General features: G+C 60.7%; 1 protein-coding gene across 8 annotated transcripts in view; it reads right to left on the reverse strand.

Moving 5' to 3' along the window:
* Positions 1-8444: 8444 nt before the first annotated feature.
* Positions 8445-25556, reverse strand: part of BRD1 (bromodomain containing 1) — a 34898-nt gene continuing 17786 nt past the window's right edge. Inside the window, exons 6-13 of one of the 8 annotated variants that reach the window (XM_060025840.2) lie at positions 25003-25315; positions 23268-23528; positions 18074-18178; positions 11839-11974; positions 11292-11419; positions 10863-10972; positions 10522-10676; positions 8445-9888 (exon numbers count right to left, since the gene is read on the reverse strand). In XM_060025840.2, the coding sequence (XP_059881823.1) occupies positions 9705-9888; positions 10522-10676; positions 10863-10972; positions 11292-11419; positions 11839-11974; positions 18074-18178; positions 23268-23528; positions 25003-25315 (1392 nt within the window). In that variant the 3' untranslated portion in view covers positions 8445-9704. Of the gene's footprint in view, positions 9889-10521; positions 10677-10862; positions 10973-11291; positions 11420-11838; positions 11975-18073; positions 18569-23267; positions 23529-25002; positions 25316-25556 lie in introns of those variants that run through there. The other 7 variants (XM_060025839.2, XM_060025837.1, XM_060025842.2 and 4 more) reach the window with 7 other exon arrangements.

Genomic DNA, 25556 nt, shown 5'->3' on the forward strand with positions numbered 1-25556 from the left:
TGGTCCTGGGCCTCCCACATCCAGGTGTCCACCCTTTGCGTGGCCCCCTCCCCGTGAGTGTGGGCGGGACCCATGACTTGCTTCCGAGCAGGAGCACATGACACGAGTGAGGGTGCCCATGACCACGGGCACATGACTTCCTTACGTGGGACGGTAACCCCATCCTGATGGATCAGGGGGCAAAGCAGCTGCATCACGACCACTGCACACCAGGACCCAAGAGTGGCCTCTGGCCAACAGCCAGCAGGAAAGGAAGCCACAGTCCCACAGCCAGAAAAGAAGCTGGACAGTGCCAACTGCTTGACTGGCGTGAAGCACTGCGGCTGCGCGGGCCCTGAGCCGAGTGCCCAGTCGTGCCAACCTCTTCCCGCACAAACTGTGGATGACAATAAACGTGTGGGGTCTGAGCTGTGGTGGTTTGCTCCACAGCAGGACACAATAACATGACAGCTGGCACAGCTGGCCCCCAGGCCGGGGCTCTAATGCCCAGGGGACAACATCACCAGTGGCACCGTGCCCACAGCACCGGGGGCCGAGCTCGGTTCTGAGACCTCTTGGGAAGGAAGTGGGTCAGGACCATCCTTGTGAGCAGAGCAACAGGCGTGGGTGGGCAGCAGGGCCAGTGGGGGTCCTGCGAGGCTGGGGTGCATGGCCCCCGCCCCAGCCGGCCAATGGCTCCAGCTCCAGGCTCCCAGTCCAATTTCCTGGGGACGGTCAGTATAAGTGGAAAAGCAAACGGCACGGTAACGAGTTGTGATGACAACGGACCCCGGAACTGGCAGTGTTGGAGAGGGGCGGTGCCTCACAGTCCGGGTATGAATACTCACAATGCACGTGGTTTGGTGAGAATTGCCATATTTTTCACGTGCCTTCAAACTTTTATTTTCCCTCTCCAGTCTCCAAGTTTCTCCAGCCCCATTGCTGATTAGTTCCAGCTAAATCTGCCTTTTCTCATCAAAAGAAAAGATCGTGCATTTTATTTTCAATTAACTTTCAGGAATCTATCAGGAGCCAGCCAGCAGAACCTCACCATTCACAATCCAATTTCTCAAAATGCCAGGAGCTGCCAGGGGTCATCAAGGGTGGGCCTGGCCTCCTGCCCGCCTGCCCAGGTCAGCCGAGGGGGCAGCACCAACCCCACTGTCTGGGTCGGGGCTGCTGTGGGCACAGGAGAGTGAAGGAGGGTCCCCATCACCACGTCTAACCAAGGTCCACAAGGCGCTCGTGGACCTCCCTGGCAGGACACGGGCCCTGGCCGCCCACACAGGAGGGCCAGCTCTCAGAACGCAGGCGGTGCTCTCAGGCAGGTCTCTGGCCTCCCGGCCCCCCAGCAAGACCGGAAGCAAAGCAGTCTGAGGGGCCAGCGGTCCCGTGGCTCCTGACCCCACGTCCCAGGGGCATCCGATGGGGGCCTGCGGTGGGCTGTTGCTTCCCGTGGCCTGTCCCCGGGTCCCTCTGGACAAGACCTTCCCTGTGCCCCAGGTCCCCTCTGATCTCACACCTGCGCTCAGCACGGCCACAGAAGACTGACCGGCTCTCAGAGGCCGCCCTGTGCACCCCTCGGGTGCAGCCGCCCTGGGCACCCCAAGCCCCTGCCCTTTAGAGCCGTAGCCCCTGGGGCTTCACATAACTCGGATGATGTCACCCCACTGGGTGCATCCCAGTTCTTGGAGCACGGACGCCCAGCACCTCCCCCTCTTCATCTGCCCCAGCCCCACGGCCCCTTGCCAGGTGCCCAGGTCTCTGCACTTGCCTGACCTCCACCGAGGACTGGCCACGTAACATGCAGAGCCTGCAAGACGGAAAGGCCCCTTGTTCAGAAACAACAAAGGCTTCGGGACGCCTGCCCCGCCCCGACCCACGTGTCCTCTGAGCCCCTGTGCCCGGGAAGCCCATGGGGCAGGACTGTGTCCGCAGCCTGGTGCCTCAGACTGGCCTCCTCTACAGCTCAGTTCAGCCACGTCACGGCCTCCGCTTCACCTGACATGCACAACTGCCCGGCTGGCACGGTGGCCCGCCTGCCTGTCCAGGTGGCCTTCCCGCCCTGCTGGGCCTCTCTGAGGGGTTCCCCCACCCACCCCAGCCCCTCCACCCCCCTTGACCTGGTCCATTTCCTGACCCCTCCCTGCTGTGCACCCAGGAGCGCCCCATCCTAGGTGGTGCTATGAGACACCTCCTCCAGGCAGCCTGCCCAGCATACCTGTGACTCCTCACCCTTGTTCTGGGCGCTGCCCAACTCCTGCCTTGGGGGTGGGGGGGCGGGCAGGAGTCAGCAGGCTCTCACCCATCTCTTGTCCGACACAGAGCCTGGAACACAGCAGGTCCCAGGAAACATCTGTGGACCCAGGCGGACGCATGAAGGAAGGCCCTAGGGAATGGACGGCACTGAGGAGGGGAGGGGAGGAGAGGCAGCCAGGAAGCTCGAGAAAGAGCCAGAGGTGGAGGCTGAAGGGAGAAGGGAGGCAAAGCAAGGAGGCCAGTGAGGCCGGGCCGGGGGGCTTCCCCAGGGGGCCCTGGGGCATGGCTGGCAGGCAGGAGTGGAGGGGCAGCTGGGTGGTGCCCAGCAGGGCTGCTGACGCCCAGCGGCGCCCGACCAGGGGACGTGCAGTGAGGTCTGTCTCTGGGGGAAGGACAGAGGAGGTCTGGTGGCGGGTCTGAGGGGACCATGGTGGGGCCCCTACCGCTTGCAAGCCAGACGCATCTCCCTCCCAGAAGGCCACCGGCTCCCCAGGGCCCCCTCCTCCCAGCACTGTCCACAGAGCCCGTCCATCTTCCCCTGCGGAGCCCTCCTGGCCAGGCGTCCCTGCGGGCGGCAGGTGTGGGGCTCGCAGCCCTCTGGGGAGGCCCCGGTGGGGGAGGACTTGCTCAGGGGGCACCCGGGGCCTGGGGCACAGGCGCACGTCAGGTTCCCAACGGGGGTGGGAAGCCAAGCAGGGAACCAGCAGCCGCTCCCCAGCCCACGGTGCCAAGCCCCCGGGTCCACAGCAGCCCCCAGCCCCGGGGAGCCCAGCTCCGGCGGGCGCACCCACAGCTCGGAGCGCCTTCCTGGCTCCGGCCTGTTTAATATGCACAGAGGCCGCGATTCACCGGGTGAGCCAGCGAAGTCGGAGCATCTGTACGTATCAATTGAAACAAATCTGCTGCTTCTCTAAGGACGCTCGGCTGTAACAGGCACGGTCAGCACATCACACAGGGTGATTTATGTGCAGAAAGCTTCCCGCCGAGCGCAGAGTCGTCAGCAAACGCCAGGAAGACGCCACTGCCCGGGAGCCACGGGCCGGGCTGCCCCTCCCCAGCGGTGCTAACCGGGCGCAGAGGTCCGTCCTGCAGTCCCCACCCCAGGGCCGCAGCCTCAGCCCTGCCGACAGAGCTGAGCAGAAGCCCAGACGCCAGGCTCGAGTTTACCGACACACACACACACACACACGGTCAACACTGGTGTGCGTGTATATTTATGTTTAGATGTGACTACTATTTATTCATCAAACCATCACTTAAAGGCCAGAAATGCAGTCCTCGAGGGAGACGAAGGTTCGGGCAGCTTCTCCTGCTGAGCCGGGCACGGCGCGGAGGTGCCTCGACTCCTGGCTTGACTCTGGGGGCTGAGCGGTCAGCACGGACCGGCCTGTCCACAGACCTTGCCCGTCACCCGACGGAGACCCCACACCCACCGCAGGGACAGGTCACGGAGGCTGGGGGGTCACAGAGCCAGCGTGGAGGCGGAGGGGCAGGGGGAGGGGTGCAGCGCCACTTTCCCACTTGGGCTGTTTTGTTAATACCAGCAGGAGAGCCTGGGCCTCCCGCCCCCACCAGCCCCTCCCCCGGCCCAGGGCCCTTTGCACAGGGTCCCCCCACCACCCTGGACGTAGCCACAGACCTCGGACCTCTGTCTCCCTCCACCCTGGGGGGCCTCTTCTGGTCAAGCAGGTGGAGGGAGGTATGTGGGCCTGGAGCGTCTGGGGCTTCAGGTTGGGAGCTGGTACCACAAGAGATGCTCTTCATGTGCAACAGAAGTACTGTAATGAAATAAGGTAACAGAACCCCGTTAAAAGTGACAAGAAGAACATTTTAAGCGCATAACGGCCCCGTGTCTGTCCACACCAGCCAGCAGGCAGCCAGGGGCCGGGGGACCCGCTTCCTGCTTGGGGCCTGAAGCACCACTCTGTGTCCTGGGAACGGGAGCCCAGCCCTCCCAGGTGCCTGGTCGCAGTCAGATGGATTTCCCAGGGAGCCTCTCTCTCTGTAGTTTCTCCCCAAATCTGCAGCAAAGGGCCAAGTCCCCCACCCAAGCTTGACAAATCACCACTTGTGTCTCGGTGAGCCACAGATGGAGTCTCAGAGCACTGATGAATTTTTAATTTTCAATATCTTTGTGTATATTGCTTTTTAAGACCAAAGAAAATAACTCCACCAGGATATCAAAGCATTTATTTTTAAATACAAGTCTCGTGTGTGAACTGGCGGAGATAACCATGAAATTGCGCCCACGCTGAGCCCTGTAAGTCAGCAGCAGTCAGTGTTTTGACCACACCACAGCCGAGTTTGTTTTTATTGAAATGATGCATTTGTAAAGTGAGCGTCTGGGTTATAAACAGCTGGTATGGGAGAGTAGAGGAGGCAACATGATGTGCCCCGAGGAGTTCCCCCCCGCCCCCAGTCAGCCCAGGCCCCTCCGGGCCATCCCAGTGTCCCCCGACCCGAGGCCGATTCCCTGCAGCCCCTTCTGCCCAGCCACCCAGGGGAGCACGTCTGTCCACTCGGCATCCCCATCCTTTTACACGGAGACCAGGCGCGGCTGCGCGACAGCCTTCATGGGACCCCAGGCTGGGCCCCGCCAGCCTCACTTGGAGGGACCCTCTCAGCCACCTGGCTCTGGGCACACTCAGTTCCCACAAATGCAAGCAAGTCCCCTCTTCGACACAAACAGCGGCATAGCCTGCCCATTCTTCCCCGCTCTGCTTCTTACACTTTATTTCGAAGATTTTCCGCATCAGTTTATACAGCCCTTCCTCACTCTGCGACAGCTGCCGGGGACTCCACCGCGTGCTGTGTCTCCGTTGATCTTGGCAGTCCCCTGTGGACAGACATGTAGGTTGTTTCTAACCTTTCACTTTTACCAAAATGCTGCCACCTGACAGAGTCACGTCACGCTGGTGAGAATATAACTGAAGGATCAATGCCCAGAGGTAGAAGCACTGGGTCAAAGGGCGTTAGTCTGATGACTGGTGTGGATTCCTCCCCAGGGTGATCAGCTCAGCCGCTCACCCACCAGCAGCGTCTGAGAAGGCTCATCCCCCTCCCTTGGACGTTTCCTGTGGTTTTGTTTTCTTTGCCAACCTGACAATTTAAAAATGGCCTCTAGGGAGCAGTTTTACTTTGCATTTCTATTAACTATGAGTGAAATGAAGCATTTTTTAATATGTTTAGAATCATTTGTATTCACTTTTCTGGGAAATGAGTCCATTGTTGGCCCATTTTTTCCTATCCTATTGGTGTTCTTTTTAAAACTGATTTGTAGGACTTTTATTTCTTAAGGAAATGAGCCCTCTTTCTGTGGTTTGAGTTGCAAATATTCTTCCGAATCGGTCTTTTGACCTTGTGAGTGATGGGATGTTTTTGACCACGCCCACATGAACTTTTTAAGTTTACATTGTTAAATACGTTGATACTTTCTTTTGTGGTTTCTGGAGGCTGTGTCGTATTTTAAAAGATCATCTTCACTCCATGGTAGTAAATAATCACTCCACGATTTTTTCTGGAATTTTAATGATTTCATCTTGACCGATATGAGATTTACCTGCTCTAAAGAAAACAGCTGTGGCTTTAAAAGGTAACGTTTCTATCACATAAAAAAATCTTCAGGCCTGGTAGTGTCGACAAAAAAATTAATCAGTCGAGGGCTTCCTTGGTGGCGCAGTGGATAAGAATCCGCCTGCCAATGCAGGGGACGCAGGCTCGGTCCCTGGTCGGGGAACTAAGATCCCACATGCCGCGGGGCAACTGAGCCCGCACGCCACAACTACTGAGCTCGCGCGCCACAACAAGAGAGCCCACGTGCCACAACTGCAGAGCCCACGCAACCTGGAGCCCACGCACTGCAACTAGAGAGAAGCCCGCGCATCACCGCAAAGAGCCCCGCGCGCCACAATGAAAAGATCCCGCCTGCCTCAGTGAAGATCCTGCGCGCCGCAACTAAGACACAATGCAGCCAAAATTATTAAATTAAATTAAAAGTAAATAAATAAAGAAAAATTAATCGGTTGATCTACAAAAGAAATGGAACATTTTATTCGAGCCAAATTTGAGGATTATAACCCGGGGAGGAGCATCTCAGAAAGCTCTGAGAACTGTTCCACCCACTAGAAGTCAAGGCACAGTTATATAAGGTTTTTGAGACAGAGGGCTGTACATCAAATGACGTATTATTGACAATTTACACAATCCCGATCTAAGCGTCATCGGGCCCTTAGGAGATGGAGAAGGAAATTTATCTTTAAGGAGTTGTCTTGTTGATGCTGGGAGAATACCGCTCTTTATGGCTGAGCAGGCATTTCTGCCAGTGGGGAAGGTGTGGTCGATGCAACATGCAGATACACAACTCGCAGCAAGGGGGAGAGAGGGGGCCAAAGGGCAGAAAAACATTGTTTAAATTTTTTTTGTCTTGCCATAAAATATGAATTGCATTTCACAACAGGAAAGCTCTGTGCTTACGTCAAAGGCCCAAGCCCCATCAAGCCTGTGGCTCTGCCGCCTTCCACATGGTCCAAAATGGCTGCTCCAGTTCCAGCCGCCACATCCACATTCCAGCCAACAGGAGGAAACTCCTCCCACATGGAGGACATTTCCTGCAAGTGATGCTCCCAGGTACTTCCCATTCATCTTGTCTCCTGGCCTCACCTCACTGCAAGGGAGCTCCCCTGGGGGTCCCAGGAGGGGCCGGGGTCCGAGCAAGGGTGGCAAGATCTGACCCCACAAGTCTGTGGGGTGCAGGGGTGTGTGGACAGTCCCTCCCCAGCCTGGGGCCAGCCCCTGGTTTGGGGGAAAGGGTTTGGGGGAGACCTCTGCCCCCCATCCCCCAAGAAGCCAAACCCACCTGGTCCAGGAGTGGGGAGTCTGCCCTACCCGCAGAGCACGCCTGGAAGGGGGACACCGAGAGGACACGTCTGGGGTGGGGGACCCCAGAGAGGGCTTGTTGGGGGTACGTGAGGATCCCTGTCTGCTTCGGGGAAACCCTGAGTGCCGCCCACAGAACTGCGGAGGAGGCCACACCGCGTGGTTGGACCCTGCCTGGGGGGACAGGGCCGGGAGCCCCAGTCACACGATGAGCACCGTCTACACTGCCTTGGACACGAAACGCCCCAGCGCCGGGCTGTAGTTCTGCCCCTGCGCTGGGAGCTGGATGCCGGGGCCACGCAGGCCTGCCACGTGGGCACTCCGGAGGCTTGGGTCCCACTTCTCAGACCACAAGACCCCAGTGTCCCCCAGAGTCCCCAGCCCTGCGGCCTCAAGTCTGCAGGGCCAGGGCCCCAGGCAGCGGGTCACACGGGACTAACTGCAGGTCTCGAGGAGAGACCACCGGCCTCCCGGGGGGCTGGGCTCCAGCCTGAGGCGCCCCAGTGTCCCTGCTGGGTCCTCGCCCCCAGCTGCCCTTACAGACCCCCCTGCGCTCTGAAGCTGCCCCTTCTGCCCACCTGCCCAGAGGCCCTCCAAGAAAGAAGGAAGCCACAGCCAGGAGCCCCAGGGCCCCCGGGGCTGGATCCAAGAGGGCAGTGGGACCCAGGAGGTCCTGCTAAGGACGCGGGGCGCCCTCAGCCCCACCCGCCAGGCCCCTGCTCGGGGTTGGGGCCGCGGCACAGCCACGCCCTGGGTGGGGTCGGGCGGCCAGTGCTGGGTCGAGTGAGCTTCTGAGACGGGGGCTCCTTGGGGCTGCCCCGGACTGGCAGGGGCCCCAGGTACGGGTGAGGAGCTCCCGGGACACTGACTTCGGTGCTGACACCACAAAGCCCCAGGCGAACGGGGACAGGCTGGACGCCCGCCCAGTGGGCCCGAGCGGCGGCAAGGGCCAGCTCCAGCAGGGCGGGCTGAGCTGAGCGCGCAGGAGGCCCCACCAACAAGCCCGGACACGTCCTGGCGGCCAGGATGGCGGGGCTCCGTGGAAACCACAGCAGCAGGACTCGGCGCCAGAGGACGCCGCCAGCAGAGCTCAGGCCGCGGCAGCCCCTCGCGACCTTCAGCGTGACCGTGACTTGGGACAGTGGGGGCAGAGGAGGCCCCAGGTGCAGCTCCAGGCTCCGGGGTGAAGACCCCGTCCCTCCATCCCTCCCGTCCCTTCTCCGACCACAGCCGGGGGCCTCGCCCGCGGTGACGTGGCCCCAACAGGCCTTCCTCGAGGACCCCAGAACCACAGCAGAGAGAAAGCGTCCGTCAGACACGGGACAAAACTATCAAAGGAAGATGTTTTATTTTCAAGTTTCTATGGAGATGTTACAAACGATGCAGACTTAAAAGAAAAAAAAACATTTAAAAATTTTAAACTACCATTTTAAAATAAAAATATGATTAGGTAAGATAATAAATAATGACATCCCGCGACACTTTGAGATGAAGGTGTGTCGCGTGCCTCGGCTGCAGGGACCCTCGCCCAGCCCCGGCCCCGCCCGGCCGCCAGGCTGCACGCCCACCCGGCATTCTAATGGTGTAGGAATGAAAGGGACACACCGTCCAAATCTTGACTTTATTTTTTAATATAAAAAATGCCATTTTGGAAACCCACCCTACCTTTTCCCCTAACATAATGCTTTACCTCTTAAAAATAAAAAATAAAGTACTAATTCTATATACATCACGTGTACCATACAAAAATGTATCCAAAGTTTCTATTGCTACCAAAGTGTTCTAAATTAAAACAAGTTACAGAAAGCCCCTCATTGTAAACAAAAGATTACAAGTTACAAAATCAAAGAACACAGCCAGAGTCATCTGTACAACAACCAACACATCCTGCTCCCGAAGCAAGTTGGATTTTATGTCCTGTATAAAACGCATATCAATATACTTCTGCCAATTTATCTCTCGTTATAAAGCAAATGATACACTTTCTACAATAAATAATCCGCTGGGAGGCACGCCCGTGGGAGGCTGGCGCGGACAGGCGGAGGCTGGCGCGTGGTCGAGGCTGGCGAGGCCCAGAGGAGGCGCTGCCCCAGCCCTCACGGGGGCGGCGGAGTGTTTTTGGTGATTTGCAAGTGATGCGCGCGGCATAAGTTTATTCTCCACCTCTTTCCACAAAGTACCATTCAAAATAATGTCATTTTCTTTCTTAAAATACACATTTGTCATTGTAAATTTACATCCCGTCTATTAAATAAGTGGTACTCTGTGTAAAGAGCATGATTTACAAAATTATTAAACATTCAAAAGTCTTTAAAAAAAAAAAAACAAAAAACAGCTACAGATCAAAGAAAGTGAGGCCGGCAGCGCCCTCTGGAGCGACCCGTGAGGGGCACAGAGCTGCACTCGGGGGACGCGCCCACGCCATTCACAGAGCGCCCAGACAGGGATGATTTCATAGAAAACTGGGAAATAAAACCTCCCCCTCCCTGGGAGAAAGAATTAAACTACACCTAAAAATCAGAATAAGTTAAGTGGTGAACAATATACAGTATGTACAGCGTATCGACACTATGGACAAGGCCACAGCCGCGTCAGTCTATGTCGCTGAGGTCACTGGCCGGCTCCCCGTGCACGCGGCTCAGGTGGTTCATGGCGCGGTCGAAGGCGATCCTCACCGCCTTCCGGATGCTGGAGTTCCTCCCCTCCATCATCTTCAACTTGTCTATCGTCTCGTCAATGCCAAGGGGAACCATCTTGGACTTCGGGAGCCACTGCCTTTGAAGGAAGAGAATGCACTGTGAGGATGCGCAAGCGTCAACCTGCCCCTCGGCCACCGCACACACACCCAGCCTCCACGCCATCGCGCACTTCAGGCCAAGCGGCATCGCGGAAAGCGCCCGAGCACGGGATCAGTGGTCACCTCCTCTATCAGTGTCACTTCCCGGGGGTCCGCTGCAGCCCTCGGCCGGCCACGCCACACCTGAGTGGCCACCACGGGGCACACGCACACACACAGACACACGCACGACACGTGCACTCACACGGCAAGGAGTGGAGGGCAGGGCCACGGGTCCGGAAGACCCACTGAGCCACAGGGAATGCAGCAAGGGGGTTGCCCGGGTCGGGGGGCAGCAAGACACACAAGCCCAATGCAGCCGCACGGGACACTGCGGCCGGCTCCCCACCGAGCAGCCTCGGGCACAGAAAGGGCCACAGTGCGGAGGACAGACGAGCCCGGCGCCAGAAGGGCGGGGGGGGCAGTTCCCGCGGGCACTCAGGTCAGGGTCTGGACCGCGGCCCGTCGGGGGCCAAGGCAGGGGCATCCGCTGGCAGAGCACAGGGGTCTGGGAGCCCGTGGGAGGCCCGTCGGGACCACACGGACCCACCCAGGGCCCGGCGGGCACTCACCAGCTTCTCTTGTTGTCGAAGAACAGGACGAGGAAGAGCTTTTCGTCCGCCTTGGTCTGCATGTGCTCGCCGACCTTCAGCACGTCCAGCGGCGGCGCCGGGATGGTGACCCCGTTGTGGTGGCCAGGCACACGCGGCATCTTGGGGTCGATGATCTGCCGAGGGAGGACACGGGGTCGCGGCGCAGCCCTCGCACCCCGTGCCCTGGAGCAGGCCAGGGCCCGACGAGAGGGGGGTCTCAAGGAACTCTGCCCACACCCCGACACCCCCGTGTGCGTCTCCCGGCAGGTGGTCACAGGACGCCTGTCCCCAGGGCCCGGGGACACGGCCACGTGGCTCACCAGGGCCGGGTACGAGGGGTAGCCGCTGCACTTGGCCCACACGACCTTCAGGGGCTCGAGGACGGAGGCCGCGGCGTCAGTTGAAATCCACATGCTGTTCTGACCAACTTCTGAGAAGAAGAGGGAGAGAAAGGAGTCAGAGGGGCAGGGCCCCCGGGACCCAACACGCTGCACAGCTGAGGCCGCCCCAGGGTGGCAAGACGGGCCTTGGGGGTGCGACCGGCCCGGCCTGAGGGCGCGAGAGCCCGGGGGAGGCAGAAGGCCGGCCCAGCGCCCACAGTGGTGCTTAGGGCCTCCGCACCCGCCCTCAAGCCGCGACTCCGAGTCGCCCTGCACCCCACCCCTCCCCCAGCTGCTCTAAGGCCTCCGGCCCCCAGGTCCCCAGCATCTCCCACTCCGCGCACAAGACGGTGGCGGGCGTGGACGCACCGGCCGCGATCCGGGCTGCCTTGGCGTAGTTCCCGTTCTCGATGCAGGAAATCAGCGCGCTGCGGTCCTCCAGCGTGTGCCTGCGGACCAGGGCCGGCTTGCCCCGGCCGCACGGGGGCGCGCTAAAGCTTCAGGAGGGAAAGAGGGGCCCATCAGAGCCCGGCCGCGGGCCCTGCACGAGGGGAGGCGGGGAGGGGTCAGGAGGGAAGGGAGACGGCAGGGCCATGCTGGCCACCTTTTTTTTTTTGGGCCCCACTGTGTGGGATCTTAATTCCCCGACCAGGGATCACTCCCGGGCCCGGCAGTGAGAGTCCTAACCACTGGACACCAGGGAATTCCCAGCCACCAACTTGGTAAAGGCAAGACTCGGCAGGAAAACACCCAAGTATAGACGTCACTCAAGTTAGACTTCTATGGGGTTTGCCTTCCCACTTCTGGTGAAATTCTACAAAGCAGATCACTGCGGAAGAGACACTGCCCCCGAGGGAGGGACGGAGGGAGGGAGGGAGGGAGGGCGGGCGGGAGGGCGGCTCGGGGTGGGGCCCACCTGGAGTCGCAGAGCGGGCTGCTGCTGGAGGAGACGCTGGACTCGGAGGCGCAGCGGCGGCGGGGCGCGGCCGTTCTCCCCGGGGCACCGCCCAGCTCCTGCTCGCCCCTCGCGGCCCCAAAGCCATTGGTGAGCCCTGCAACACAGGCGCACGCGGCCTTGAGCTCAGCTCCCCGCGGCAGGTGCCCGCCCCACCACCATCTCTAAACCGGGGACAACGCCAGACAATCGCGCCCTGCCCACCCCAGCACCCAGCACGCTCAGAACACGGGGACAGGGGCACAGGGGCACCGAACGGAGATGACAAGGCACGGCGAAGTCAGGGCACACTGGTCTCCAGAAGGTGCTCTTAAAAACAGGCCCCACAAAGGCAAGGAGGGCCTCCTGCGACTCCTTCCTGGACGGTCAACGCCCGCCGACACAGGCCCCAAGTCTGGGCGGGGGCCCCCGGGGGGTGGGGGGAGGGGAGCCACGGGCTTCTGGGGGATCAGCACGTCCATGTCTAAGGAAAACCTTCTTTCAAAACAAAGCACTAGCAGGAGCCCCCAAAAACGCTCACGACCTCCTGAAATCCAAGACAAGCGTCTCGTTCACGTGGGCGCCCTGTGTCCAGATGCCACCGAGACCACCAGCACCAAGGCACACGGGTGAGGACGCGCCACCAGGGGGCCAGAACCCCCCAGCAGCCCAACAAGCCAACGGCTTCACCTTAGCACCTGAGAAGTGTTTCAATCGAGGCAAATCTCAAAGCCAAACCACACATCCTGCCCCCAAAAAGTCTGACGCCAGCAGGAGGCAGGAAGGACACCCCAGGTCAGAAGGGGCCGCGAGCTGCCGCCTTTGTCCAGCGCTGCCAGGCCCAGCCCGGCCCCTCTGGATGCGGCGGCTGCAGGGAAGGCGTGTTTTTTCCCCAGAAAAGAATCCCACTCCTCGTGCTTCAAAATTTTTTAAATCCATTTTTTCAAAAAATTTTTGAAGTAGTTAAGCCAGATTACAGAGGATTCTCATCTGCTTCACGTTACTTTCCTGCAAACAAAGGGAGGTGAGTAAACCTAGACAGACATCCGCGGGCAAATACAAATGCAGGAACAGAGCGCGCTCTGCTGCTCCCGAAGAGAACAGAGCCCCCGACTCTCCCTAAGCGAGCCAGTCAGACGTCCTGCTCCATCTCCGTCAGACCTGACACCCCTAGCTACAGGAAAAGCTTAGCGTTTTCCGTTTCAAACCTAATTCACATTGTACCTGCAGGCAATGGCGGGTGCTGCACTCATCTTCAGAACTTGGACCAAACCACCTCAGGAAGGCAGGCCCATGAAACAGAGCGGCTGGGCCAAGGCTGCGGGGCTGAACCATGGCCGCTTCTGGTGGTCCCAGCCCGTGGGGCCCAGGTCCACCAGGAGGGGCCACGCTCACGCAGGCGCAAGCCCAGCACCAGCGCTGCTACAAGATCCCACCTGTACCCCCCGGGGAGGGCCCAGGACAGCACCCGACACTGGGCCAGGTCCAGACGCACCGTGTGGCGACAGCCCAGGGGTCAAGGTCACGCAGCCACCAAGCTGCTCCAAGCACAGCCAGCGTGGACGGCCTCCCCCTGCGCCCAACCTCCCGCCGGCAAAGCTGGCTGCCCATCCGCCTCTCCTGGCAGAGCAGGAAGAGGGGCCCTAGAAGGTGACGGGGAGTCTCACCGCCTGTGACAGGTACCCGGCGCCTGGGAAGAGCTGGGGCGAGCAGTGCATGGGGCCTGCCATCCGCGACCCCCCCCATCCCAAGGCAGGAGGCGGCAGCCAGGAATGGCAAAAGGAAGGGCAGCGCACCCGTCACGGGACACGCGTGGTGAAGGTCAGACGAAGGACAGGCCTCCTGACTACGGAGAAAGGAGAGGGGAAAGCGGCCCCGGCTCCAGGGCACCGAGCAAGCCTGCACTCATGTCGTCCCCGGGAGACGGCACAGGCATCACCCACATGGCACGCATGGTGACAAGTGACACCAGGGGAGAAGACCCAGAAGTGGGGAGTCCTCAGCTGGGAAACAAGAGGACACACGCCTCCAGGGTGACCAGCTAGTCACGTATGGTTTTCCCCGTGTCACGCACTGAGCAGCAGACAAGCCCAAGGGCACGAGGCCGCGTGGCCAGAGCAGGGCCAGCCTCCACAAGCCACCCCACGCCACCCAGAGACCTGCAGGGACCTGAAATGCCACTCAGTAGGGCAGGGTCACAGGTCTGCACAGAAGTGGGCCCAGAGCCACAGGCAGACACAGGTGCCCCCGCAGTGCCTCCGAGAGCCAGGTTAGTGCCGGGTGAAAAGTGCCTTCAGGGACCGGCCAACGCCCCCCAGACATGAGCTGCACCCCCAGAGCCCCTGGGGATCAGGGCTGACGCCTCGGGCGATAGAGGAGGCACCCCGGAGTCGAAACTCCCTTCTCTGCCCCAAAGGAGGGCATGCCGAGCGGGGAACCCCGGCCCAGCTGCAGCTCAAGGCCGTCCAGGCGCCCCCAGGCCTCCCGAGACGCGGGTCATTAGTGGCTGCAGCGACCTCCATCCTGAACGCCTCGCACCTGCCGGGTGGCAAGAAGCCTCCAGGTGCTCCCACAGGGGTGCCGGGCACCCGAGGTCCACCCCACCACGCCCTCACCGGGCCGTGAAGACCTCCTGGACGGCAGCCCAGCAAGAGGCACAGCGACAGGAGCGGCTGCGCCCCCTGCCACCACACGGTGTGGACGCAAGGGGTCCCCTCACACGACACAGTGCCAGGGCCAGTGGGCACAGGGACTGCAGCCGGCCGGTCGGAGCAGGGGGCATGCCTGTTATTTTGGCTCCAAGATTTTATTTTTACTGTTGGCAACAGAATTGCATTTTTTATGCGTTTTTCCACCTTTCAATAAAAACACAGAAGCACATCAAGTAAGATCCCAACACCCTGCTTTTGCCCAGACCGGCTCCAAGAAGACGCAGCAGCGTGCAAGGCTCGCCAGGACGCCCAGCACGGGACGCCCCCAGGCCCGCAGCCAAGACGGCCGCTCGTGGCGACCAGAGACAGAACTGTGCCTCCCCGAGAGCCCCGGGACGAGCGGGAGAAGAAGCCAGAGGAGAGACAAGCGAGGGCGGGCGGGCCCGGTGGGAGCCAGGAGGCGCTAACAGCAGACAGCGAGGGGACACGGGGCTGATGCCACGTGGTCCGGCACCGTGTGTGGCCTGCACAGTCCTTCCCGAGCCCAGCGCCCAACCCAGAGCCCCTGGTCATCTCAGACCGGTCCTGTGCCGGTCGAGGGCGGGTCAGAAGCTCTATCCACGCGAGTCATCTGTGGACGCAGCACGCTCTCCAGGCACCTCGGCCCAAGGCTTCCTTCTGCATCGTCACCCTATCCACGGGGAGGCCGAGCGACGTCCCAGCCAGGTCCCAGACAGCTGGAGGATGGGCGCCGCCCCGGCACCTGCGGGCTTCTGGCTGACTTACAGAGGGGCGGGGGGGGGGGGGGGGGGTACGGCTCCTCCGAGGGCTGCTGTTTGTGTTTTTGTTTGGAGAGCAGCTGAACGGATGCTTCCAATGTCATCCACAAGAACTGGGTGAAATGCAAGGATGCAGGGATCCTTCTGCGTTCCAAAATGACCGCGTTGCACAACTCCAGTCCAAGGTAAGAGAAAATAATTAGGATTCAAAGAGTGAACTACCCAGGGTGTTAGTAGTTAAAACGAGAACCTGGAAACCAGCGAAAAAGCCGTTCAGTCGGAACGCAGGCCCCGCAGAGCAGCCTCCTGCCCGAGCAGCCTGCAGACACGGCGACAGACGCAAGCGCACACGGCCCGCCACGCGCACGACGGGAGCCGCGCGCAGGCATCTCAGGCGAGGAGACGGGCAGCACGGTGTCCTGGCCTGGGGCCCACGAGCCAGCGGTCACAGAAAGAAGCCTGGAGACCACGCAGGGCCTGGCGGCACGGCTCCAGGAGCAGCAGCCAGCGTGCCGACGCCGCCCGCGGGCGCTTCCGAGGAGAGGCCTGAGTGCCCGGAACGAACAAGGCGCGGTTCACCCTAACCTGGAGGCCTTGCAGCACACTGTGGACACCCGCGGGCTCCCTACGAGGCAGAGCACGCAGACGGACCCTTGGAAAACAGAAGGTTCGGAATACCCCAAATCCCAAGACTGCAAAGACTGCCGCTCGGGGCAAGGGACCCGGCCGCGGAGCCCACGAGACGCCCGGGCGACGGGCCAGCCGAGGGCCGAGCAGACACTGAGGACTCACCGCACACCACTGCAGGCACCGCCGTTCTGGAATGGGAAGCAAAGGGCTCCGTCTGAGCCAGGCCATAGGGGTCGACACCTCGGACGCGCCCCGGCCCTCATGCAAAGCCTGCGGGAAACTCCCGGCCTCAACCATCACCACTGAACACCTGCAAGATCCTCGGCTCAGCCGCGAAAACCGGAAGGAGCGGACGTGATTTTCTACACACGGAAACCGGAAGGAGCGGACGTAATTTTCTACACACGGAAACCGGGAGAAGCGGACGTGATTTTCTACACACGGAAACCGGGAGGAGCGGACGTGATTTTCTACACACGGAAACCGGGAGGAGCGGACGTGATTTTCTACACACGGAAACCGGGAGGAGCGGACGTGATTTTCTACACACGGAAACCGGGAGGAGCGGACGTGATTTTCTACACACGGAAACCGGGAGGAGCGGACGTGACTTTCTACACACGGAAACCAGGAGGAGCGGACGTGACTTTCTACACACGGAAACCGGGAGGAGCGGACGTGACTTTCTACACACGGAAACCGGAAGGAGCGGACGTGATTTTCTACAAGGGACCTTTGGTGAGGGAGTCCAACAGGGCCCCGAAAGCCCGGCGGTTGAAGGCCCATGGGGGGCAACGGTTCCAGAAGAACAGCCGGGCGGCGAGGGCCACGTCGGGGCCTGGCAGCCCACCCCCCGGACACCAGCTTCGCCAGGGGCCCCTGACCGCAGTGCCCTGCGAACGGTGCACCAGAACACGACGCCCTGACTCGCCTCCCGGTGCAGATGCCGGGACCCTCCAGTGCGCTTGAAAACCAAGCCGAGGCTCTTTCGCTAAATTCGGCCGAGAAAGGCCCCAGGCTAGTTAAGGAGCCCCGAGCACTGACACAGGCTCCACTGTATCTGTACCCTGGACACACTCAAGCAGCTGGCAGCACTCAGAAATAAAGTTTTAACAAATTATCAAAAAACACCAACTTGATATTGATCCATCGAACTAAAAGCACAAAATGTAACGTTTCAATAACCCTAATCACGTGTGCAAAAGTTTACTGTGGAAGGACAGCCAGCCAGGCGACACACCTCCCCGCACGCCGGGCTGCAACCGCCCGCCCCTCCAGGGTGGACGCCCGGGACCGAGGCACCCAGCCGGCCCCACGAACCCGTGGCTCAAACTGAGTCAACCGCCGGAGGAGGAGACGCACTTCTCTGCCTGGATGCGGCAGACAGAGCAGCAGCGGACACGAGCCGGCTCTGGTCCACGTCCGGGACCAAAGGGAGCTCAGACCGCCCCCAGGAGACAGCCCCGCGGGCCCGCCGCCGTGGAGGGGCGCGGACGGCAACCGGCTAGGCGACCAGCACAGACACCCCTCGCCTCCTGGCGGCACGGCTGGAAACTGGCTCTGAGAGAGCGGGAAGGTGCCTCGGCAAACAAAGCCGGAGGGAAATTCCTGGCGCAGGGCCAGCACAGGGGTGTCTGGGTGAGTGAGTGACACGATTAAGCCGTAGAAGCTTAGTAGCAAATGAGAAACACTTTCAAGTGTTATCTCAGCAGGAGATAACCCATCGTGGGTGTACCAACCAAGCCACACAGGACAGCGAGAAAATGTCAAAGGACGCTTTAAGCAAGTGGGTGACACGCCGCATTTAGCCCAGACCCTGTGGGCCTCAGAAGGGAGGCCTGCGGGACGCCCGCCGTCACCTGCTGCACCTGGACCCAACCACACGGACAGCACAGCCAAGCGCCAGCCACGCTCAGAAGGCGGCCTGGGTCCAGGCTCTCCAAGGGGAGGGACAAGCAGGGCCCCCAGCCCCCAGGCCCCCCAAGGTGGCGCCACCTCAGACTTATGATTCAGGGCTTCTCAAAGCAAAACACCATCTGTCTTCTTACGTGGACAACAAAGTGCAAAACACCGAAGCTGCTGGCACACCCCACCCCCCACCCCCGCCGCCCACTCCCGCCCCGCCCCGAGACAGAACGCGGCCGGCGCGGCATTTACCTGTGTCCAGGCGCTTTCCCGGGGACCCCTCCTCCACCTCGGAGTCGCCGCAGGTGCTTCGCGACCTTTTTCTTGGCTGCAGAAGAGTCTCCAACCTCGGAAGGACTACAGACAAAAAGGTTTTGGTCCCTAGCTGAGGAGAAGTTGGCTGGGTTTCAGTGTTCTTGGCAGACTTTGGGGGGCTTACACTTTTCGATTTGCAGAAGAGAACAGAAGTGCGTCTGTTTACATCGCTTGATGGCTCCGCCACCGCGGAGGCCGCCGCCGGCGCATCGCCACTACTGGCGAGGGTGGGCTCTGGAGGGTGTCCGATTACCAGTGCGCTCTGAGTGCAAGTGCTATGTGATTCATTACCAAATGTGACTCTTTTGAATAGTTTACTCTGCTCTGGGTTGAGTTCTACTGGTTTGAGGGTTGGTGGTTCTGAATTAGTCTCCGAGTTTGAAGGAAGAGGTAATGCATCTGATGGTTCAAGTTTAGGGGGAGATTTATCTCCTGAAAAAATTATAAATAAAGTGATTTTTGAAAACTGATAATTATAAAATCTATTATAAAACTTACTATAAATGTGAAGTCCACCAAAATACTAATTCAATCAAGGAAACACAGCATCACACACAACTGTCTGCAAGCAGCCGCGGGTTACCCTGTGTGCGCTTCCCTGACACCGAGGCCGCGGCGCCTGGCGCCCAGGTGTCCAGAGCTACCCTCTGAAGACAACCCTGAGGACCACCGCACGTGCGCCAGCGTCAAGTCATCATTCGAGTTCATGACAGTTTCTGCAATCAACATCCACTTACCTTGAGGAAGAAAAATATTTCACGTAACTAAGGGGCTCTAAGCGGGCATTCCCACAGTCCTGACCTGGTCCACAAGGTTAGCAGACAGAGGAAACAGCACGTAGACCTGACTTCTGACCAGGGCACTCTAAGTCGTGTCAAAACCAGGGAGTGGTGAGTGGCTGCGAACGATCCAGGAGAGCAGGAACACTTCCCACTCTGTTCTCAGATACACTAACTTCTGTGCCACCTCCAGAGACATTACAACCTAAGTTCTTTCTCCTAAGTCTGACTTTAAATATAAAAACACAACCTCTGGACAAAGACTGTTTTAACCTCTTAAGAAAAAGGCTTTAAAAGTTACTAACATGGGAACAAGACGCCTGAGAGCCGGCCTGTCAGCCCCGGGCCCCGAGAGGCTGGAGGAGCCTCCCCAGGGAGGGCTGGCCGGGGCGGGCACAGCCTCTGGGATAAAGCCACCGAGGCTGCTCTCCAGGCAAGGCGGATACTGGCTTCAGGACGTATGACATAAAACCAGAAGACACTAAGTAGCACGTATCATCACAAAGTACAGTTTCTATTTTATGAAACCTGCACATCTCCCCAAAACCGTCTAGAACACATAAGGTTAATATTTTAAATCCAAAGTCATTCTGAAAATGAAAAGCTACACAACTTCTAAGGTTCGTTTACGTCCCTGAGCAAATGTTTCGAGAATTCTCCCAACTTATGGTGAGGAGAGCCTGCCAGGCTCGGAGCCCAGGAGGGTGGCACGGAACTGCAGGAGCGCTCTGCCCAGGCAGCTGTGGTCAGGCTCTGCCCCAGAGGGGCCTTCGCTTTCAACCGCCGCTCAAAGCCTGTTAAGGCACGTGACAGCGACGCAGAAAATGAGCAGAGCGCCTCTCCTGGACCACAAGCTGTTAGAAGCGTCAGTTTCAGGAGACACTGACTCATCTTGCGCATGTGTGGAAACGCTAGGGCCTGAGGCCCACTGCTGGCGCGCGGCTGGTGAGGAACCTCCCCCGCCCGCTGCTCGTGACCACGTGGGGAACACTGACCAGGTGGGAACTAGGGACATGCAAAGTGACCGCTGGGAGGCTTCCTGTCACTCACTAGGAACACCAAGGGCATCTTCCCAGGGGTGGGGCCCTCCTCCCTCCCTTTCCCCCACCCGCCCCCAGACCCACAAGGGCTCTCGTGCTGACCTGACAACAAGGTGTCAGCATCTGCCGCAGCCTCGGCAGGCAGGGGGACGCAAGGGTGGCAGTGCCGCCCCCCCCCAGGCCCCCCCACTCAGCAAGCGGGCTAGGCGACCTCAGGCCCCACCCCCAGGCTTGGCCGCTCCTGCTGGGGCAGCCGCCGCCCCGCAGCCCCCCGCAGGCGCCCACGGCCCTGGCCGCCCACACACGAGGCCCCGGACCACGTGGTCCACAGCGGACTGCGCCCACACCCAGCCTGTGCCAGCCGCGGGGAACGGGGGGGCTCTTCAGAGGGGCCACCCGACCCTCCCCTCCCTGAAGGCTACGCTATGGCACAGGGCCCTGCAGTCTGCCGGGGCGGCTCACAGAGGCATGTCCCAGGCCTCTGAGGGCCGCGCAGATGCAGAGTGGGCGTCAAGGACAGAAGCTGCTCAGGTGACCCGGTGCAAACCACCCCCACCACCAGCTGCGGGACCCTCGCAGGCCACTGGCCCCAAGCCTCCGTGCCCTCGTCCGTCAGACGAGGACAGACAGCACAGTGACCAATGACCCCGCCGCGCTCGCCACGCTCAGAGCAGGTGCCAAGCAGAGCCCTGGGGGGGGGCGTGGGGGTGCACACGGAGCCGACATGACAGCGCAAGTCCCTGTACAGTCACTGGCTGCGAACAATCACGCCGCTTAAACGCTCGTGAAAAGCGCTCGATTAACTTCTAGAACAAACGCTCTTCGTTCGTGGCATAAACGAATGCAGAGCACCTGAAATCCTGTTCACAGGAGCTCATCACACACAGAACAGCCCGGCGGCTCCACTCGGGGCACCCCACCTGCCCCACTGCTTCGGGGCATCTGCAGGGCAGCTTCTCCACCGTCCACACCCGTGGCGCCAACCCGCCCAAGAGACGCTTCCAAAGCAAAGCCACAAACGGCCCGGGGACCCAGCGAGGCACCTGTCTGGACGCCGTGCCACCGATCCTCCCGAGTCAGGAGCCCCTGTCCTCACTCGAGCCTCCAGCTGACCCTGGCAGCCCCTCTGGAGCCTCCAGGGAAAGAGACGGGCGCAGGCTTAAAACAGCGGAGACAGGGCTCGAACCCGACACTGGACCAAAGCCCCGACAGCTAGAGGCAGAGGCCCCTCAGCGACCCAGGCCCACGGCCTCGGCCATGCCGTCCTCACTGCCCTGCCCGCACCCCCAAGCTGCTCGACGGAAACCTCACCGTGTGTGAAACCGACGACCCGGGCACGAGGCTCCCCGGCTGACGGCCCCAGACCAGCACCGCACAGACGGGCAGAGTCCGCGGGCGCCCGCCCCAAGGTGCGCGGAGCCCCACGCCCGCCGCCCCTGCCTGGCGCCTGACGCCAGCATCTCCTCCCTGCTCAGGTTTCCAACAGAAACCCGTGAACATTAAATCACAACTAAGACCGCGTTTGATGTTGAGAAATCACCACTCTTTCAAGCGCAACGGATCGATATTGTGGTCCTGAGTCTTTCAGAAGATTCTTGAGTTTTGCCCCGGGACGGTGATCCCAAGTACACGTTTCTACACTCGCTCACAAACGGCTGCTTCCGCCGCCTCCACCAACCTCTGTGTCAGCCACACGACTCCAGTCCCAATGTCTGGAGGCCACGCCGCTTCTTCACGGGGGGTGCCCCCCACCCTCCCTGACAAGCCCGGCTGTTTCTCCTCTCCACCCACACCTCTCCTTCCACGTGTCGCTCCTAACCAGCACGGCTCCAGGCCTCCCTGCTCACATCTGCCGGCCGCGCCTCCACCTGCTTCCTCCGATGTGGGCCAGCCCCACGGAACAGCGAGAGGGGCCGCCAGGGACGCCTGCCCAGCAGGAGAGCTCAGAAGCTGATGGCGGACCAACCTGTCGACACATTCTCCCCCCAACCCACTCTTTTGCACAAGAAGAGAAACGCATGCCCTCAGCCGGAGGGGCAGCTCGGGCAGCGGGAAGGGGCCAGCTGGCAGGCAAGCAGGTGCCCATGCCAGAACCCACGCTCCAGGCCCACCCTGCACCCCGAGGACCCCTGAAGGCACAGAAGGGGGCACAGCCCGGGAACCCAGGTAGGCCCGGCTGTCGAAGGTCCCCTTGGGCAAGAGCTCCTCAGAACCAGAGCCCCAAGAGGCAGGGCCGGCGCAGGTGGTGGCAGGGAGGCTCCCCCAGACTCTACGGACCTAACGTAACTCCCAGAACCCAGGAGAAGCTGCAGAGCCTGCAGCTGACAGCGCAGCCATGCACACAGAGAGGCCATCGCGAGGAAAAGTCTGCAGGAGTGACTCAGGGTCGCTCTCTAAGGGAAGAGAGCTCAGGGTTCCAGGTCCTTCCTGCCCCACTGCTGCCTCAGGCAACTGGATAAAAAAGGAGGGGGACACGCAGGACACTGCTCCGCCAGAGGGACGCCCAGCACCAGCCCACTCATGGGCGCCCATGCAGAGGCACACGCGGTCACCGCCAGGATGTGGCAGGTCCACAAGGCTGGCACCCGTCCACAGCACACCACAGTTCTTTTAAAAAGATAAGCTGTAGAACAACCTGGCGTCTGGTTTGATTAACGTCTTTGTTATTCTTATCTGGACGCGGTGGGGAAAAAAATCAGAAAGACCGTAAAACAGCGGCCAACTGCTGTGCTCGCAGGGAGTCTGACTCCACGTGTCGCTGCCTGAAACGTGCTGACCCTCAGGTGAGGCAAGGAGAGCATGGGGGGGACCCTCGGCCCGTCCTAGAGCTCCAGCCCCCGGAGGGCACCTCCCAGAGCCCAGGCTGAACTGGCGTCCACGGCCCGTCCTGCCGGGGAGGGGGCTCCTCTGGGCGCGCGTCCGGCCCAGCCCTGTGCCCCACACGCTCGGCCCACGACGGAGCACGGGAGGGACCTTCGCACCCCCCAGGCCCTCCGCCCTCCCAGAAGCGAGTCAGTGAGGGCTGAGCGCACCCCGCGCAGGTCACCAGGCACCCAGTGCAACGACTCTGCTCCACTATCCTGACCCGACACACAGTCGTGCCCCCCGTCACTCTCCAACCACCCTGGCAAGGCTGCGGATGACATAGACGGTGCTCCTGAAATAGTTTTCCGGAACCAAGCTGAGAAAAAAGTCTCATTCCATGCCCCAGACTCTCGTTAGTGCCCAAACGCGGCGCGGACGGCACGGACGGCCCGGCGTGTGCCCGGAGGTTTCCGAGCGCTCCTGGCCCGCGCCCCCGAGCGTGCTTACCTTCCTCCCCGGTCTCCTGCCCCAGCTGAGCACCGTCCTCTTCAAAGCCTGCAGTACCTGACTCGGCGGCCGGGGGCTGGCTGTGCTGCTGGCTCAGCTGGCTCCGAAGGGCGGCGATCTCCTTCTTCAGCAACTTGGCCCGCTTGCTCCGCGACCCGCTGGACTTCATGGAGCACGTAAGGTCCAGCATGTCCAGCAGCTCCCGCAGCTGCTCCTCCAGGACCATGTGGGCCCTACTGGCCGGGCTCAGCAACCTGTCCACTGGAAGCAGAGGCACGGCCATCAGAAGCCTCAGACCACCCGGCCGGCCCCACCGGGGAGCCCCGGGCCCCCATCTGCGCGTGGCGCCCACGAGGGCCGCCGCCAGGGGCATACACTGGAGCAGGGGCGGCGCCCAGGGACGCCGAGCCCTCCTGCTGAGACCAGCCGCCCAGGCCAAGCGAAGACTCCGAGAAAGGGCCCAAGGGAGGTGTGGACTCCCCGAGGGCGCCAGCGTGGGGCGTCTGCGCATCGCGACTGGTGTCTGACCTCAAGTCTCAGGCCCAGGCTGCCGTCTGGCTTTTCTAAAACTGGGCTGCAAAATTCACAGATAATTTGGAGTTTGGGGCACATTTACTACAAAAACCGCTAGCAATTTCCATTTCAGCCAAACACCAAAATTCATAAAGCACAGATTATCTTAAATCAGTGAGAAGCGGGCAAGAAACAAAACAAGTCTACAGAAGCCCCTGCAGATAAAACTGGGACAAAAACGGCAGCGCGCGGCCGCCCAGACAAAGGAACACACCTCCCCCACAGGCAAACCTGTTACTAAAGCGCCACCTCGTCCACGAAGGGAACGAGACGACGGCATAGGGAAACACAGCAGAAGGCATCCCGACAAAAGCCCGCAGGTAAGAAGGTTCACGGAAACAGAAGGCACGTCGCTTGAGGAGCTCACCACAGCGTCTGGCCCGCCCTCGTGCACCCCAATGCTGAAGGAGGGGCGGGTTAGACTTTGCATCCCTAATTCTATCCTCAGTGAAACCTGGGTGCGGAAGCATACGCAAGCACTTGTGGTGGCTCGCCCGGCTGTTTCCTGCAAGGCCCGACCTCCGCGGCCCCGCGCCCCTGCCCGCCCAGGGCTCCTGTGGGGGCAGAGCCGTGCAGCAAGGCAGCAGCTTCCAAGGGTCGGACGAGTCAGCGGACGGCAGGCCCCCCAAGGCCACGGCGCAAGGAGTGCACCGCCGGGGAGAGGGCCCCGTGGCTGTGCCCTGCTAACTTCCAAGCACAGCGACAGCCTTGCTCTGGCCACAGACGCCCTCCCAAGTCCGTAGGGCCCACATGGGCCCAAGGCCCCGGCTACACTGCTTCCTCGTCTGTATCAGGCCGACCCAGGCCGTCCTGCTCAGGGCCACAGGCCACGCGTCTCTCTCAAGTGGGACCCTGAAACGTGGCTGCCCTGAACAGAGATGCACTGACTGTGAAACACACACCACGCAGCACAGAGGCAATGGGAAGCCAGTGGAGGCGACCCTCCGTGATCTTTATGTCATTTACACGTTAAAATCGCCACGAGACACGGTGGGTTAAAAACACGTCACTAAAATAAGTTTCACCTGTTTTCCGCTTTTTCATGAGGCTACTAGGAAGCCTCAAGTCAGTGTGTGGCTCCCACCCCCTTTCTCCTGGGCCTACCCGTACGGCGTCTGCGGGGGGAGCACCCTCCCGCCTGTTCCCGGACAGCCGCGCTTACCGTCGTCCCAGGAGAAAGGCCGCCGGGGGGCCGCGGGGGGCCGCTCGGGCAGGTGCATCCCTGAGGCCTCCTCGAAGCCGACGCTGTCGGCCTGGCGCCTGGCCTGCCTGAGCACCACGCCACCCTGGTCACGCAGCCGCACGGCCGCCCGGTAGAACACCGTGTCCTTGGCGTTGTACTTCATGCAGTTGTCCACGATGAGGTCAAAGTCCTCCTCCAACTCCCTGAGAGTCCGGTACCCTTGCGCTTCTAACCGTTTCCGCATCGTGGCAAAGTCCATAGGGTGTTTAATGTGATCCAGATAATCCGGAACCTGATTCCAGGGAAGAAAACAGCCGTTTACAGACAAAACAGGATTCATCCGTGCTACGTAACCAGCACGGCTGCCACGTAAGGCAGCCCCACGCGCACATACACACATGAACACGCACACACGCCATGCTCACACAGTACCGAGCGGCAGCAGTGAGACACACCGAACTGAAGCCTGGCTCCTTCCAAGGACCCTCCCAGCCAAGGCCCCTAAAGCACAAACGCAGGAACCCGTCCCCTGG

The sequence above is a fragment of the Delphinus delphis genome, chromosome 11 (assembly GCF_949987515.2).
Source record: "Delphinus delphis chromosome 11, mDelDel1.2, whole genome shotgun sequence".
Classification (NCBI taxonomy): domain Eukaryota; kingdom Metazoa; phylum Chordata; class Mammalia; order Artiodactyla; family Delphinidae; genus Delphinus; species Delphinus delphis.